The 15,068-nt window shown below is 40.6% G+C and overlaps 1 protein-coding gene across 1 annotated transcript in view; it reads left to right on the top strand.

Moving 5' to 3' along the window:
• The window catches only part of CRYBG3 (crystallin beta-gamma domain containing 3), an 81,935-nt gene that overhangs the window by 36,350 nt on the left and 30,517 nt on the right, over window positions 1–15,068 (top strand). Inside the window, exons 4-8 of the mRNA XM_015620380.2 lie at window positions 1,434–5,907; window positions 6,910–6,957; window positions 7,308–7,423; window positions 8,389–8,536; window positions 14,901–15,040. Of these exons, the coding sequence (XP_015475866.1) occupies window positions 1,434–5,907; window positions 6,910–6,957; window positions 7,308–7,423; window positions 8,389–8,536; window positions 14,901–15,040 (4,926 nt within the window). The remainder of the gene's footprint in view (window positions 1–1,433; window positions 5,908–6,909; window positions 6,958–7,307; window positions 7,424–8,388; window positions 8,537–14,900; window positions 15,041–15,068) is intronic.

The following is a 15,068-nucleotide window of genomic DNA, read 5'->3' as shown; positions in this document are numbered from 1 at the left end:
CCATTTTAATATTCTTATATATCTTTTGAGAGAATATATACTCAGAATCCATGCAGATAATATTTGAAGTTCCAGTTACTCAACGATACTCAAATGTTTCACTTTCCTTAGTAAGTTTATTATTTCTCAATTAAATTATTTGTTCTCAACTCTAGAGCTGTAACAACTTCTAAACAAATTGAACGAATGGGGGAAGATGCAAAGAGCTTTTAGAAGCTATTAACCTCTTTTTGTATATTGCAATGTTTTTATATTAGAAATCAAAATCTTAGCCAGCACCTTTTTTTGTTGTTATTTTTGCCCAAGAGAGTCTCCTGAAGTGAGTATGACAATTTTCCAGACAGCTGAATGGCTGATTCCAGCATTCCCTATGTTAGCAGATATAAGGCAGACCTTGAAAGGGTTTCTTCTTAGTTTAAGCGGAGGCTGAGGCAGAAGGGAGGTTAAGTCTAGTCTGATCATCTACTTTGTCTTAAAGTGAAGAATTGAGAAACTGACAGTGACTGATTTTTGCAAGAATTCTTTAACAGGCAGAAAAATAGGGGGAAAAGAGAGAGGCATTTGAAAGAAAGGTATTTGTGATGTCTCCTAGTTTTTAAGAAAGGAGAAAAACTGCTTCTTCATAAAATTGGAAGTGACAGGCTCTGAACTTACTCTTAGTATTATGAGAAGGAGCAATGAAGGTGCAGGATCACAAGTCCCCTGTGGTGATTCTTTAATTTCTTAGTTTTTGCATTCAATGTTTTTCCTGCTAAATTTAAGACTAACAAATGGCTAGTTTATCAATTCCTCATCACCTTCCTGATCTTCCCATTTTGTTGGTGCTCCTTCCAGCATTCCAAGAGTCTTCATTCTTACCCAGTCTCCATTCAATCTCTTTCCTTACTACCCTGTGGTTCAAAAAAGCATCCCCTGTTACATACTTCTTTTTCCCACATGTTTTGTTTCTCCTCATCCTGTTTTTTGACAATATATTGAGAGCTTGAGTAAAAGTTTAAATTTCAATTCAATATTTTAATGAGCATAAGTACAGTAAATTTTCTTCAGTTTTAACATGCAGACCTGCTTTAGAAGCATCAAACATCTTCAAAACAGGATGATTATTTCTGCCTCTGCAAATCTTGCTTTGCAGTGACACTTGCCAGTAGTAATTCCCTTGTCTGGTAGAAAATAAATTATAGAAGTTGGTTAAGCCAACATCTAGATTTTTACTTATAGTTTAAGCTGCCTTTTTCAGTAAAAGCTGGTGTCCATATCATTTGTCACACGAATGTGTCTTGAGCAGAAGAAGGAGGTGTTGAGTGCAGTCTGCAGTTTGTGCTAACCTGTGGAGTAAACCAGTATTTTACATCATCTACAGCTAGTGCTAAGCTTTATTATCATACCAGCAATTTACTGTCTGTCCTTGCTGATATTTGTGATGCTTGTTCCAGGCAGACACGACGGAAGCCCGAAGCACCCGCAGTCACATACGCAACGTACCGGGGTTCTGCAAGGATCAGGCAGCTCCTGAGGAATCAATCAGAAATTGGAAAAGGAGAAAAAAGGCCTGAGGACAGGAATGCTTCAGCAGTCAAAGAAAATGGTGAAGTCCAAACAAATCTGTCTAGCAAATCAGAATGCCTAATAGGAGAAAATGGAAGAGATGAGGGTGAAGATCACCAAGATGATGCCATGTTAAATTCTTCTGTGGTTAGAGTGGGAAGCAAACAGTCTGGTCAAGCTCAGCATTGCTTGGGCAGAAGTAGGCATGAAAGAACTGCAAAGGGCAGAACTTCATCCAATGAATCTTGTCATGAGTTACACTTAAGAAATACACCTGCTTTAGCTGCAACAAAAGTAAAAAGGACGTTTTCACTAGATTCATTATTGCCATTTTGTGGTAGAAACAGTGGGATCCTAACCAATTCCACTTCCCAGAGTACTCTTTCCCTTAAAGTCAGTTCTGCAAATGATTTGGTTGGAAAAGAAGATGGACTGCCAGGGAAAACAGAAACTCTGTTTCAGACAGACAAAAATGCCACTTCTAACTTGGATAAAGAAAATTATTGTAGTAAAGCAGGTAATAAGGAGTCCCCAAAAGAAATACAGCATGACTGTTTGCATTCACCCAAGTCAAAAAGCAAGACAGTTAATGAAGAACTGCAGATGGAGAAGGGAGAATTGTGCTGTAATCATCAAGTGGATAATCACTCAGAGCAAACATTGGATGTCCAGAGGCTTCATTTCAGTACCACTACATTTCAGCAGAAAGCAGATCAGCACACCAGGAGTGACAATAAAGGTGGTGATCCAAGAAAAGGTGATGCACAGAAAATTGTGACAGCTGTGGAAAGAGAGCAAAATCCACAGAACTTTCCTGCTACTGTTCTTTTTCCTTTTAATGAACAAGTATCTCCTTCACTCAGCATGGAATCCAAAGCAGGAAACTGCTTGGCCACAGGCAATCTAACTTCTCCAGTGCCATTTATTGGACATGATGAAGATACAGTCATGGGCAGGGGGACTTGTAATGAAGAACTGAGTGAGTCAGGGAAAGCAGTGCATGTACAAAATGGTCACAGGCTAATCCATGTGGAGAATTCTAAGGATGCCTCCACACAGCAGATTGGTTTTCCCTGTCCAGGAATGGAGAGTGAGGAAACAATGAAGGTTTTTTCTGAGGCTGCAGTGGAAAACCTTGCCATTGTGTCAAAGTGTGCACATGGGTGTCAAAGTGTGAAAACAAGTTTTGATGACCTGACAGGGCTTCCAACCCATGAGTCTACCTCTGTGATGGTTCCTCATTCTGCCTTGAGATCTGAAGGAAAGCCTTTGACCAGCCATTCTGCTTTCACCCATGAAGATGATGTAGACTTAATTTCTGAATCTCCACCTTTTTCTGAAAATGGGTGTATTAATTTTTCTTCCAAGAAGGAAAACTGCAATAAACCTGGGCTATCACCCACAGTAATTGATTCTTCATCTGACAAACAAGAAAAAATGCTGCTTTCTGCCACTAACTCTGAAAATGGCCAGATTGCTGCTTCTGAAAAGGACAGCTTTATTTTTTCAGCTGCAGAGTCTGGGAGAATAACCCCTGTGAACAGGATGACCACCTTGCCACCTTGCTCAGGAGACCTGAGAACTTTGTACCCAGCAAATTCCCTGGAATCTGAGATTACTCCTCCTGTGTTTGATAGGTCTGCTGATGGAGTAGATGCAGAGGTTGTTTGCATCTCCAGGCCCGCTCCTCTGGTATCCAGAGAATCCTCCAACCTTCCTGTTTCTGCCTCGGAGATGTCCAGCACTGCTCAGGGGAACGGTAATTCTTCCAGTCACAGAGCTGGATATGGGGCAGATGAGGCCTTCTCCACACAGCAGGCTGGCAGCAGTGTCCTGGCAGAGGCAATGCCATCACCCATCTGTCCCATGAAACCTTTGGAACCTGCATCCGTGCCAGCCCGTTCTGAGAGCGTGTGTGGGGATGCTGTGGGACAGGTGATTCCTGGTGCTTCTGCTCCCTTGGAAGCCCCTTCTGGCCAAAGAGCTGCTGCACCTGCCCAGGCAAATGGGCTCTGTTCTGGGACAGGATGGGGAGATATCGATGTGAAGGGACAAGAACATTGTTCTTTCCCAGATGCTGCTGTTCTGCTGAAGAAAGCTGAAGAAATAGTGGACTTGGTTTTACACTTGGCTACAGAAGAAATAATAGCAAAGGAAGGCTTTGGTGTCTGCCAGCTTTGTGGGAGCAAGGAGAGTTTAATAAGTACGGATATTGCAAATTATCAGAAGGCTGAAAGTGTACAGCTGGCAGCAGGAGAAATCCAGTCAGCTGTGCAGTCATTAAAAGATTTTAATGAGACCGGTGCAGGAGGCTCATCTTTGTTTACAGGAAAGGAAAGAGTGGATACAAATAATCAAGATGAAAAGATACTCTCTTGCATCCCTGATAAAATTGACCTGGAAACGGCACTAGCACTAAGAGCAAAAGAAACAGTTGATGGGGTCATTAACTCAGCCATACAAAAACTGGCATCCAGTCAGCAGCAAGGCACTGAGAGGAAAAGGCTTTCTGGGAAGGTTCAGCCTAAACCTGAGGCTGAAATTCCAAAGACTTTAAGTCTGGATATGAGGTTTCCTGCCAACACTCAGGAACCAACAGAGATGGATGAAGCTCAGACTGTAAAGTGTGAAAAGGCAGGTTGTTCAGGTCCTCCTTGGCTTCCAGATTGTGTGGAAAATGGCATAGGCTGGCCCCAAAGGGGTGAAAAGGTACCAAATAATGCAATTAATTGTCAAACAAATGGATTTCTTCCCTCTGGCAGTTTAGCAAGGCCAGAATCACATCTTCTGACACCAGCAAAAGGAAGGCACGATGGAAAGGTGTGTGACCATGTGGCTGCAGCAGAAATGTGTGGCAAAGTATCAGCAATAAGTAGAAAATCTGATGGAGCTTTACATTCTATAGATAGAAATGCTGCTGTGACTGAAGAAACACTTTTGCCAGTGCAGTCAAAAGGTTCATGCAATAATACAAATATGCCAGAGTGCACACTGCTGCCAGCTGTAAGCGATAATTTGTCATCTTTTATGCATGGTGAAGAATGTATTGGGCTGCAGAGTGACTCCAAAGATAAAAGCAGCCCTCAGATGTCTCTGGAAAGCAATGCAGAGAGCAGTCTATACAAACACTGTGGGAGAGAGGCTGCAGAGGAAGTACCAGTACAAATAAAAGCAGCAGTGGAGAGTGGAGAGGAACTAGCAGAAGGGGCAAATGAGGGAGCAGAGGTCAATACTGGGTTAGATACACAGTCCATGGTACCTGAAGTGTCTGTTCCTGGAGAGGGCAGTGAAAGGAAACACTGCTTCGACACAGTCTTTGCCCAGAATAATGAGGATCTGAAGCAGGCACAAATGAAGGGTCAGGATGACACTGAGAGAAATTATCAGCTCGAAGAAAACGGCCTGGACTGCAGCAATGGCATGAAGGAACCAACAGAACTTTTGGCCTCTTCTCCACTAATTGAACAGTGGGAAAACAGTTCTTTTACCATCATTTATGAAGGTGCTCTTCAAACTGAGAACAAATCTGTCTCAGCTGGTGAGATGCAAACTGGTTCTCTTTCTCCTTCTGATTTTCCTTCAGATGATACAGATCATCCAAGGTGTGACAGAGCAAGGAATAAGCAGGAGTCAGTCTGTCTCTATGGGCAGGACAGCAGGGTGAACGAAGCAGCGGAGAGCCGAGGCTCAGAGTCGTTCCTGAGTGTGGAGGCCAAGCGCTACAGAATTTATCCTTTCTCTCTGTCTCCCATCTACGAGGACGACAGCTCCCAGGAAGATGTGCTGTCCACGGATGTGTCTCCAGAAAGCCGTCCTGGGGGAGTCTCCAAAGACAGCTCTGACCACACTTCTGTGCTCTCCCTCCTCCAGTCTGTGTCCGAGCGCTTGCAGTTCACTGCTCGCTTCAGCAAAGAGGAAGAGGATGAGGAGGACGGGGTGGAGGAAGAGGAGGAAGAATCTTCATATAAGGAAAATATTCTCAATGTTGAGAGAGAAGACAACTGCCTTTCCAGTCAGTGCAGAGGGAATTTTAAAGCAACCCCTCAATCAAATGACCAAAGCAGATCTTTCCTTGAGCAATCATTTCTTCTTTCTGAAGAACAGCTTGACTCCCAGGAGCAACCAGAACAGTTTCCAGATGTGTCTCCTCCCAGTCAGACACCTTGTAAACCAGCTCCAGAGAAAGCTGATGCTGCTGTAACACAACCTCCTACAAGTGTGTACTACCAGTACTTGAAATCTGCCAGGAGAGGCTCTTCTGAAAAGAGGAGCAGCTTTGGAAGCATTCTCCAGGATATGCTGCAGCCAAAGATTCGTTGGTTTCGAGACAGCGCCGTGCCAAAACTGGGAGAATTGTCAGCGGTAAGATGTCATGTCACGTGATATTTATAATCAAAGTGATTAGCCCAGATTCAAAGTTGCTGCCTCCCTATCCTCCTTGCTACCTTTTAAGTAAGTTTTTATCATAAAAGTAATCAAAAGTTTTAATCAGAGGTTATTAGGCTTTTTTATGTCATAGTTTAAATAAAAAGTCTTCTGATAAAATAATTTTTAAAAGGTATGAGTCTTGGTTCAGCACACAGGTGAAATCGATTTAATTGTAAAACAGAACCTGTGAAGAGAAGGTACAATAGGGAAATATGCATAATAAAAAGTCTCTATAATAGCACAAGACAGACTTCTCCATGTTAAGGACATTTCAACCTGAAGATGATAAAATTGCCTTTTATATGAAAATTGTTATTTTATTTCATTCACTTCTGAGATTAAGAGAACTGTCTTGTCCAAAAAAAAATAATTTAAAAAAATGTCAGTTTACTGGGCTCTTTGTTTCACCACAGTGTCTTCTACAAACTATAGCTCAGTTAGCAAGTAACATAGCTGCTTCCATAGATTAACATTTTCTTTTTTTAGTTTGCTTAAAGCAGTGGCAAATGAGGGTATGGAAACAGTTCTTGCAATTCATGTTTAGAATCTGAAAGTGCCACATGGACCAAGTGTGTGTGTGTAACTGAAGAAGTCTTTCCACGATGTTGGGAATATTCCAGTCTTTGTTAGATGTGTCTTTTGTTCTTTCTTCTGTTAAGAAATGCAGTTTATTGTTTGCTGGGAAGGGGTAATACATTTGTAAAGGTTGTAACTTCCATTACAGCTCTGCCTTTCTAGCACATGCTGCTTTCTGCTGATTGATCCTGTTAAATAATTTACACCAGCTCGGAATGGCAGTGAAACGAATCTTGTTTATTTCCACTAAAGACAGTTGTGTCTGCGTGTACAGGAATAGCGGACCCAGAATAATCTGCTCATGCTTTGTGCCACTGTTTTAGTTGTTAATAGCTGTTTGCCATGTCCTTTTAATTTCAGAACCTCATTGACAGGGCAAGTCTCAAATACAACCCAAGACCAGGGAAGGTAAGCAGAGTTTGTGTCACATAAATCAATATGATACGTGGAATAATTTGTCATACTGTAATTTTTGAATGGAAAGCATCTGAAGTTGTTAGTCAAATTTTCTGTGTTTTTATGCATTAATAGCATGTGCTTCCCCATGCTAATAGTGAGAATGTATTATTTAAAATCCTGCCACTAGTAATTTTGCTGTCTTTCTCAGCAATTGTTGCTTTCATTGAGTGGAGTGTTTCATATGGGAAGAAACTGTGTAGCCTCTCAACTGAGTGGGCACGAATTGCAAGCAAAAAAATAACTATCTGTGCTCTGTGTTGAAATGGGCCCTCATTTGCATGCATTGTGTATTGTTTCAGATTATTATTTATGATACTTGTGACAACAAAAGTAAACAGGAAGTTCATTCTGATGTGTTAGATGCCTCATCATGGACCTTTCCCACTGGAACAGTACTTAGGATTATTAGAGGATGGTAAGAAACCTGGGTCATATTTAAACAGTCTTTCCAAAAGACTTGTGTGTGTGTTCCTCTTGTATTTTTATTTCTTTTATTTATGACATGTGTCTCATCTGCAATAGTGTCTTTTTCTTGCTTTGTTAGACTGATACCAATGAAAAAAGGATAAAGCAAGGCTTTAAATGCTGCACTAAAAAAAAAAAAAATAATTGTTTCTCTTGGGAGCTAGCTTCAAACAGAAAGTTTCTAATAGAGCCACAAGTGAGTTCAGAGCTCTTGCCTGAAGTGCTGATCCAGTGCAGCCATAATCATGACTAGAAATATGTGTATTTAAAAAAATGTGTATTTTTACAGCTCAGTTTCATTACACAGTAGCTGCTGCTAGAGGACCATGAAATGGACATTCTCAGCTGCTAGTTTTAATGTGGCATTGAAAGGAATGTGAATACAGAGGGATATATACAAGGACCTTTAAGTTTGCAAGTATTGTTCAATTTGCTTTGGGAAGCTGGGGCCAGGTCTGTGTCAGTTGTTGCATTGGAATTTACTTGGTGGAGCTTACAGGGAATGTTTCTGACTGTCAGCCATGCATGTCACATTTATGCAGTTTTGAGGCAGCCTTGTGTGGTTTTGCATACATTCCTTTCACATCCTAGGAAGTGCTGAATTCCATTATTAGCATGTTTTATGCCTTTTATAGTGTCTGCCTGAACAGGACATGTTTTGATGTGACAGTTAATATATTTATCCAAGTAAAATAAGGCTGTTCATTCACATTGTAATTTAGCTATATTTTTATTTTAGATTTTGTCTTGGAGAAGAACCGTGTATTTTACTTTACAATACCAAAGTGAATGTGACTACTGAGGGATAGCATAAGAAAAATATGATATTTGTCTTAGTAAGAAGAGCTTTTTCCTGGGCTTTCCATCAGTTGTGCTCTACTAGCAACAACTCAATTCATTTTATCATTTTTGCAGTTGGATTTTTTATGAGAAACCAAAGTTCCAGGGTCGAAAACATGTACTGGAAGAAGGAGAAGTTATGCTGGATCATCTTTGGGATCTCCCAGGCATAAAATATCATCGAAGAAACCTCACAGTTGGTTCAATCAAACATGTAACAAAGGTACAGACTCTCTCCACAATATTCTCACATGAATAGTTGATTTGTTGGTCACCAGCAATGGACAATGTGTGTGTGGTGTTCCTGACTTTATTCAAATTTGCTGTGACTCATTTTTTTCACTTTCTAGGTGATAAATTCCAAGGCTTTTGCTGCACTTAATTTCCCTTTCTTCCTGAGTCAATGAGCAGGTGGATTATGTTTCTTTGACACCACTCTCATGTGACACAGGCTTCCCTGCTTTTAGATGTTTGCCTGTCCAGTTATTTGAAATTAAATGGAATCAATTCATATTTTTGAAGAAATTTTTATCTTAAGCTGTCTGCTGTGTCTGTATGGATCTTGCTTCAGTACTAGTTGTGTTTCCAATCCTGTCTGTACAGTGTAGCCTCCAAAAACTGCTGCCATTCCCTCTACAGCTTTTGTGCCGTCTGTAGAATTTCCACTTGGACCAGTGGTACACCTACAGCACGTGGCTCTGCCTACAGCCATCAGTTTAGAAGGCTTTTTGTTGAAAAGATAAGAATCAATTGTCTAAAACTAAATATAATGCATCCATTGTTATTCAGTGAATGAGGAATATTTTTTCCAGATCTTGTGATTTAAGACGACTTACTGGTCTCGTTGTTCACTATAACATTCCACTTACTCACAGGGCAGTGGCCCTTGCTCTGAGGGAATTATCATTTGTATCACAATGTGAAAGATTTTCAGTAAAGTGCTTTCTCTGTTCTCTGCTGGTTTAGAGGTCATTTTAAAACTGATAGCCTTTTTGTCCTCACTACAGGGGCATAATGTTGTAACAATTAGAAATGCTTTTTCATTATCTTAAAAAACCTAGAAATTAATTCATTCAAAAGAGGCTGACTAAAGGCAAGAATAATTAAGTTAAGATTTATTTGAGCTAAACAAATGAAAGGCCTTTGACTATGTAATATTAATGTTGATCAATAATATGTAATATTAATGTTGATCAATAATGTGGAAGACAACTAATTAAATTAAGGTATTCCACAATAACAGCCAAGGGAAGCTGGATGTGTCTTGGGTATGAAAGAAGACTCTTGGATAGGAAAGATACTGTGTTTAACTTTGTCATGCTTGATAAAAACCTTTGAAGTACAGCTAAAATAGGTTTGACTTCTGTTCTTCTTACAGTCTGTGGTTCACTTATAAACACAGATGGAAAGCTTTGTTACTGTATACTAGTTCAGTAATCAGCACTTTCCTTGTTTAAATTAAACCTCTAGCAGGTATGGCTGGAGAGTTTAATGCCTTCACTAGGTCAGGTTTTGTCCTCTAAACCTTAATTCATGAAGGCTTCCATCCTTTTTTAGATTGTTTTTTAGCTGCTGTGGAACTGCTTTTGGAAGGCAGTTTCCCAGTGATACCTTATTTATTTATTTTTGTGAAAAATATAGGCTTTGTTTTTATTTGACAAATAGTGGATTCTTTTTTAAGCAGCTCATCTGTGTATTTTATGCCATTCTCTTCTTCATAGGCTGTCAGTGTCTTTTCTCCTGGGTAGTTTGGCCATACTGGCTCTGTGTCCAGGTTGTCTGGCTTGTCCTCCAATTTTTCAAGTGTTTTTTTTTTATGATCTTTGTTTAATGGCTGCTCAGTTGCCTTGACTTAGCAGATTTGAACATTGGCTAAATATTTGAGAAGGAATCAGTTTGCCAAGAAGAGGAAAAATGGATTTTTACTAAGGAAACTGTAGGAGGTACATTTAATATTTTATTTTCTTACCAGCACATTGACTGAAGAACAGCCTGCCAGTAGCTTTCTGCTCTTGATTTGGCTTCAAGCCTCCCCAAAAAGCAGAGATTCTGTTAACTTTTTACAGAGTTAAAGAAAGTGGTGACAAGCTTTTTGGTTAGCTTGTGGCCTGGCTAACTGGGGATATGCATTAGGTGTATCCATGTGTATTTAATTTCAAGAAAATGGTGGGGAGGAGATTCCAAAGAAACAGATTGTGAGACCAGTAAAATAAAGTAAAATGAAGACCAGTCTGAAATGATGTGCAGACTGATTTCCTCTAAGGCTAGGCTGAATGAGCCAAAGTCTGCCTGCACACCCAGGTTCAGTGCAGCTCCTGCAATACAGTCTGTTTAGCCAGGGCAGTTCTCTGACCTACTATAAATATATATTTTGACCTTTTTGCACATGTTGGGCTTTTTTCTATCTGTGTCTGGAAGCCCACAGAGGTTCTAAATGTTACATTCCCAGAAATAAGAGCCAAGAAGAGTTCCTGATATCTCCACTTTGGAATAGTCTTGTGAACCACTGCTTTGCAAGGTGACAAGGGATCTGAAACAGCAGTTTATAATCTTGTCTGCAAGATGGTTAGGCAGGGAATAACTGGATTCCTTGTGGAGTCTCCTTAAGCAAAGCTCTTTGTAATGGGATTGTTCACACTATTACTTGAAGGGTGTGTTTCTTTTGTTTGTGTGGTTTGCCAGGTGAAAAGAAGATAATAATTTAAGCAGGGACTACTTTGTCAGATGCCATAGGAGGACTTCAGATGGCTTCTCATTTGCTGGCTGGTATTTACAGGACAGTAATAATTTATTTCTTTTGTATAATTTTATTTACCAGCCCTGTGGAGTTCTGTAGCTGGGTTTGGTGGTGGTGGGTGGTAACAAGAGTGGTGCAGTGCTGGAGCACTTGGGACCAAGAATTATGAATGGGTAAAAAAGCCTGAAGTACCAACAAGTCCAGTTAAAAAAAAAAGAAGCTCCAGAAGCAGATAGCATCCTCAAGACAAAATGTGTATCTAAAGTAAAATGGTGTCTAGACTACAAAGCAATCATGTGAATACCAGAACTAATTAGGCCTGGTTTGCAGTAGGCTCTTCTCTTATTCTTGCTTTGGTATTTCCCTTAAGAAACCAGACTTCAGTCATTCTTTGTCCTGTTGTTGACACAAAACTACCCCAGTTAAAGAGGCTGATTTGATCACTTCAGCCACCACAGCTGACAGGTCTAACAGGAGAAGCCCTAAGTGTGCAGAGTTTATTTAACCCTGCTGGAGCTGCTAGGGCTGTAATCCTAGATCCAGAAGAAGGATAAACAACCAAGACCACCTTGAGGGGATTGAAGGCTTTAGATCTGTCACTTCTGCAGGATTTGGTCAGGCTTAGAGAAATGTTAGAGATGCCACTGAAGAGGAAGAATTAGTGCTGAAGGCCTAAGGGTTGTGTTAATGCTACTCTGAAGGAGCTTTCACCTTTCTGGTGTGGGCCATGTTGCTCTTTTGGAGGTGTCTGCAGGTGTCCCACGTGCTTTGTGAACATCCCATCTCCCTAAAGAGCACCAGGGAAGGCACTGGCATTCCAGGATGACTGTGTGGAGGTGGGAGGAGAACAGCACAGAGTAAGGAAGGCAGAGAGGGATGCCTGGGGGCTGTGACCTGCCTAAGCATTTGCTGATTGTGTATTATCACTGGAAATGAGCACAGCTGCCTTATGTGTTTGCTGTGTTTTTTGTTCTGTTTTCACCTGATCTGTCTGTAGGACAATGAATGAAGTGAGTTTGGACTGCTTGTGATGGGGGGTGGCACAGTTTGGGGGTTGGGTTTAGGGAGGAAACCTTCCAGTTTGGGATCTGGGCTGAAATACTGTGGTAGCAGTTTTGCATGGTAATAGTTGTGCATGTGTGTATCTTACTTCCAAATCTTGACGCCTTGCAGATGACAGGGCTTTGGACTGAAGGATCTAGTTCTCCACCTGACTGCTGTCATATTTGTATGATTTTCATTTTGTTTATAGAGATGGTGGCTTTATTGGGAATCTTAAAGGAGCCTCTGAAAGTGATGAGGGCTGTTAAATATGCTCAGGCAAATATGAACATGCTGGGGCCAATATTTACTGAGCTAAGTTTGCATGCTTGAATTGTATAAATTAATGGCGTGGCACAGAGTGTACATCTGCAAATATATAGCATTTATCTCATACAGTAATAATGAATGTTACCATTTTCTGCAGTCTGTGCATCAGTACAAGTAAATGGAACTCCGTATTTAAGGCAGAATGTGTATTTGTGACTTTAAAAAAGCGTGCTTAGAAAATAGGATGTACTTCTTGCTCAGCCATGTTAGCACCTTTAAAAATAAATATTTGAATTGGTTTTGAAGAAGACCTCAGTTTATTGTGTGGCACTTTATGAAAGAAATTTGTGGACTTAGTCTAGAACACGCACAAAAATACAATCACTATGAGTAGAGGTTTTTTATTGCTCTCAGAATCTGGCTGGAGAGAGATGGTGATAAATAGGAGAGACTTTATTATGAGTACTTCTGCTTTACCTACCCTGGTACATTTGTCATCACTTGAGCTGGAGACTGCCTCAGGAGCTTCAGAGTCAGGAGAGCAGACTTGAAAAGAGCTTACAGACTGGCCTTTTCCAATCTTAAATGAAAAACAAAAACAAAAGCCTCCTAAATTAAAATTAAACATACTCCATCTCATATTCTGTCTGAGCCCGCAGGCAGATACTTTTATTTTGATACTTGTCTGGTCTTGTAGGTACTTTGTTTCAGAATTTATGTGAAGCCATTAAAAGTCTGGCATCATTATATGTGGAATTCTTCTAGGTGCAACTTCCTATTTTCTGGATCAAGCCTCATTCTTGGATTTATGAATTCAGCCTTCTTATGTATCAGATATTTTTAGAAAAAGACTCCACAGACTTCAAATGTTTCTCAACTGATTTAATATAACATATATATACATGTGAAAATTGTATTTTTTTTAAATCTTGTCTAGCAATACCCTTAGAATTGAGGGATGGCATTCCTAAACATTTTCTCATAAAGCAGCATTGTACTGGAAGGATTTTTTTTCCTAGTTTTTCTGTGTTGGTTAATCTGGAAATAAAAATTCCTGTATTGCAGTTTTTGTTCTAAAAACAAAGAGTGAGCATTGTTTGCAAGGTACAATGCAGAGGAAACGTGATTGTGCAGGAGGGAGAGCTGCCAAGGCAGTATGACTGTGTTACCTCAGGTCTCAGGAGGAAAGTGAAACAATCTCCTGAAGTGGATCCATTGTAATTGCCACACTTAGTGCTGACAGTTCAATAACTAATGGAGAAATCGTGCTAACCAAGAAGTGGGATGTTACCCTGTGAAAACCCCGCTGAAATCCCACATGCGAAAGGAGAGCGCTGCAGGGGCTGGCATGACATGAGGTGCTGTAACTTCCAGGGATTTGTGCCCTGTTGCTGGGCTTCTCTGCAAGCTCCTATGTTCTTCCTTTCAGAAGCCACAGTCCATGCAGGATCTCTGTCATGGTGTGCCCCTCCTGGGTCCTCACCAAATCCAGAAATCAGGTTCTTCCCTGGGGGCACCCTCAGAGACCGCTCCTTATCCCTCTTCTCTAGTGCAGGGGGCATCTTCCTCCAGCCACCTTTAGGATTCTGGACATCTCTGTCTGCTGCCCAAGTCCTCTGTCCTAAAGCAAATGGTCCTGTGGGTCAGGAGGACAAGGGGAACAGTTCTGGGAGGTTATCACTGAGAAGTGAAGTTCTGCAGCTGCACTCACGAGCTGCCTTCCACTGCTGCAGAGCACCCTGCTGAAACAGGGACTTGCAGAAAATCCTCTTTGTTTCACAGTGTCTGTGCGTGCTGGAGAAGAAAGCTGGCAATCCATGTTATATAAATACTGCAAATTTAAATATATAAAATTGGCAATAAAATGTTATATAAATACTGCAATAAAATCCCTGCAAATTCTAGAGAAGAGCATGTAGCCAACAAGTTTGTTCTCCAGCATGGCATCTCTCAGTAGTCAACCTTCAGTAAGGAAATAGAGGTTGTTGCTTTGTGGTAACAGGAAAATTGCTAAAGTTTCTACTTAGCAGAATAGATGTTTTCTAATGCTGATCTTTTTTTCCTTTCTTCATGTAAAATTATGATTTATTTAGCACAACAAAAAAATTGAACTCATATGGCTTGATACTGTAGTTGGATTCTGCATTACAGAATCAAATTGTCGTGGAGGGGTGGAGGTGGGAATGTAATAGATGTTTCTGGAAGGTTTTAGTTAATATATGCATTGTGTGTTATGGAAGCATTGCCTTTTTAAAAACAAGTCAGTGTTGTAATGCTGTTCAGTCCTTTTGTCGGAGAATATTTAAACTGGCCTTTTTGCAAGTAACCTGACAGCCATAAATTCCATTGAAAATTAGTGGGAGCTGGAAATTTACTTCTCTTAGCTTTTATAAAAAACCCAGCCTCCATTTAAAAAAGAATAAAACCCTTCCATCATATGAAGCCTGGAGAAAGGTGAGAAGAAGGGGCAAAAAAGCGAATGTTTGGGGGCAGAGTCTGCAAGTGTGGATAAACATTACCCTTTGATTCATTTCCACAGGACTGTGGCATTCCAGAGGTGGAGTTCTGCCTGGCAGCTGGCAGTACAGAGGGATTTCCCATCTGCATACAGGATGCAGTTGCCAATTTAGAAGAGCTGGATGTTGAGAAAAACCCTTATATAAGAGTCAGATCAGGAGTGTGAGTACTGAACCTTTTCAGCAGCATT

The sequence above is a fragment of the Parus major genome, chromosome 1, assembly GCF_001522545.3.
Source record: "Parus major isolate Abel chromosome 1, Parus_major1.1, whole genome shotgun sequence".
Classification (NCBI taxonomy): Eukaryota; Metazoa; Chordata; class Aves; order Passeriformes; family Paridae; genus Parus; species Parus major.
This window is presented reverse-complemented; position numbering and strand designations above follow the sequence as displayed.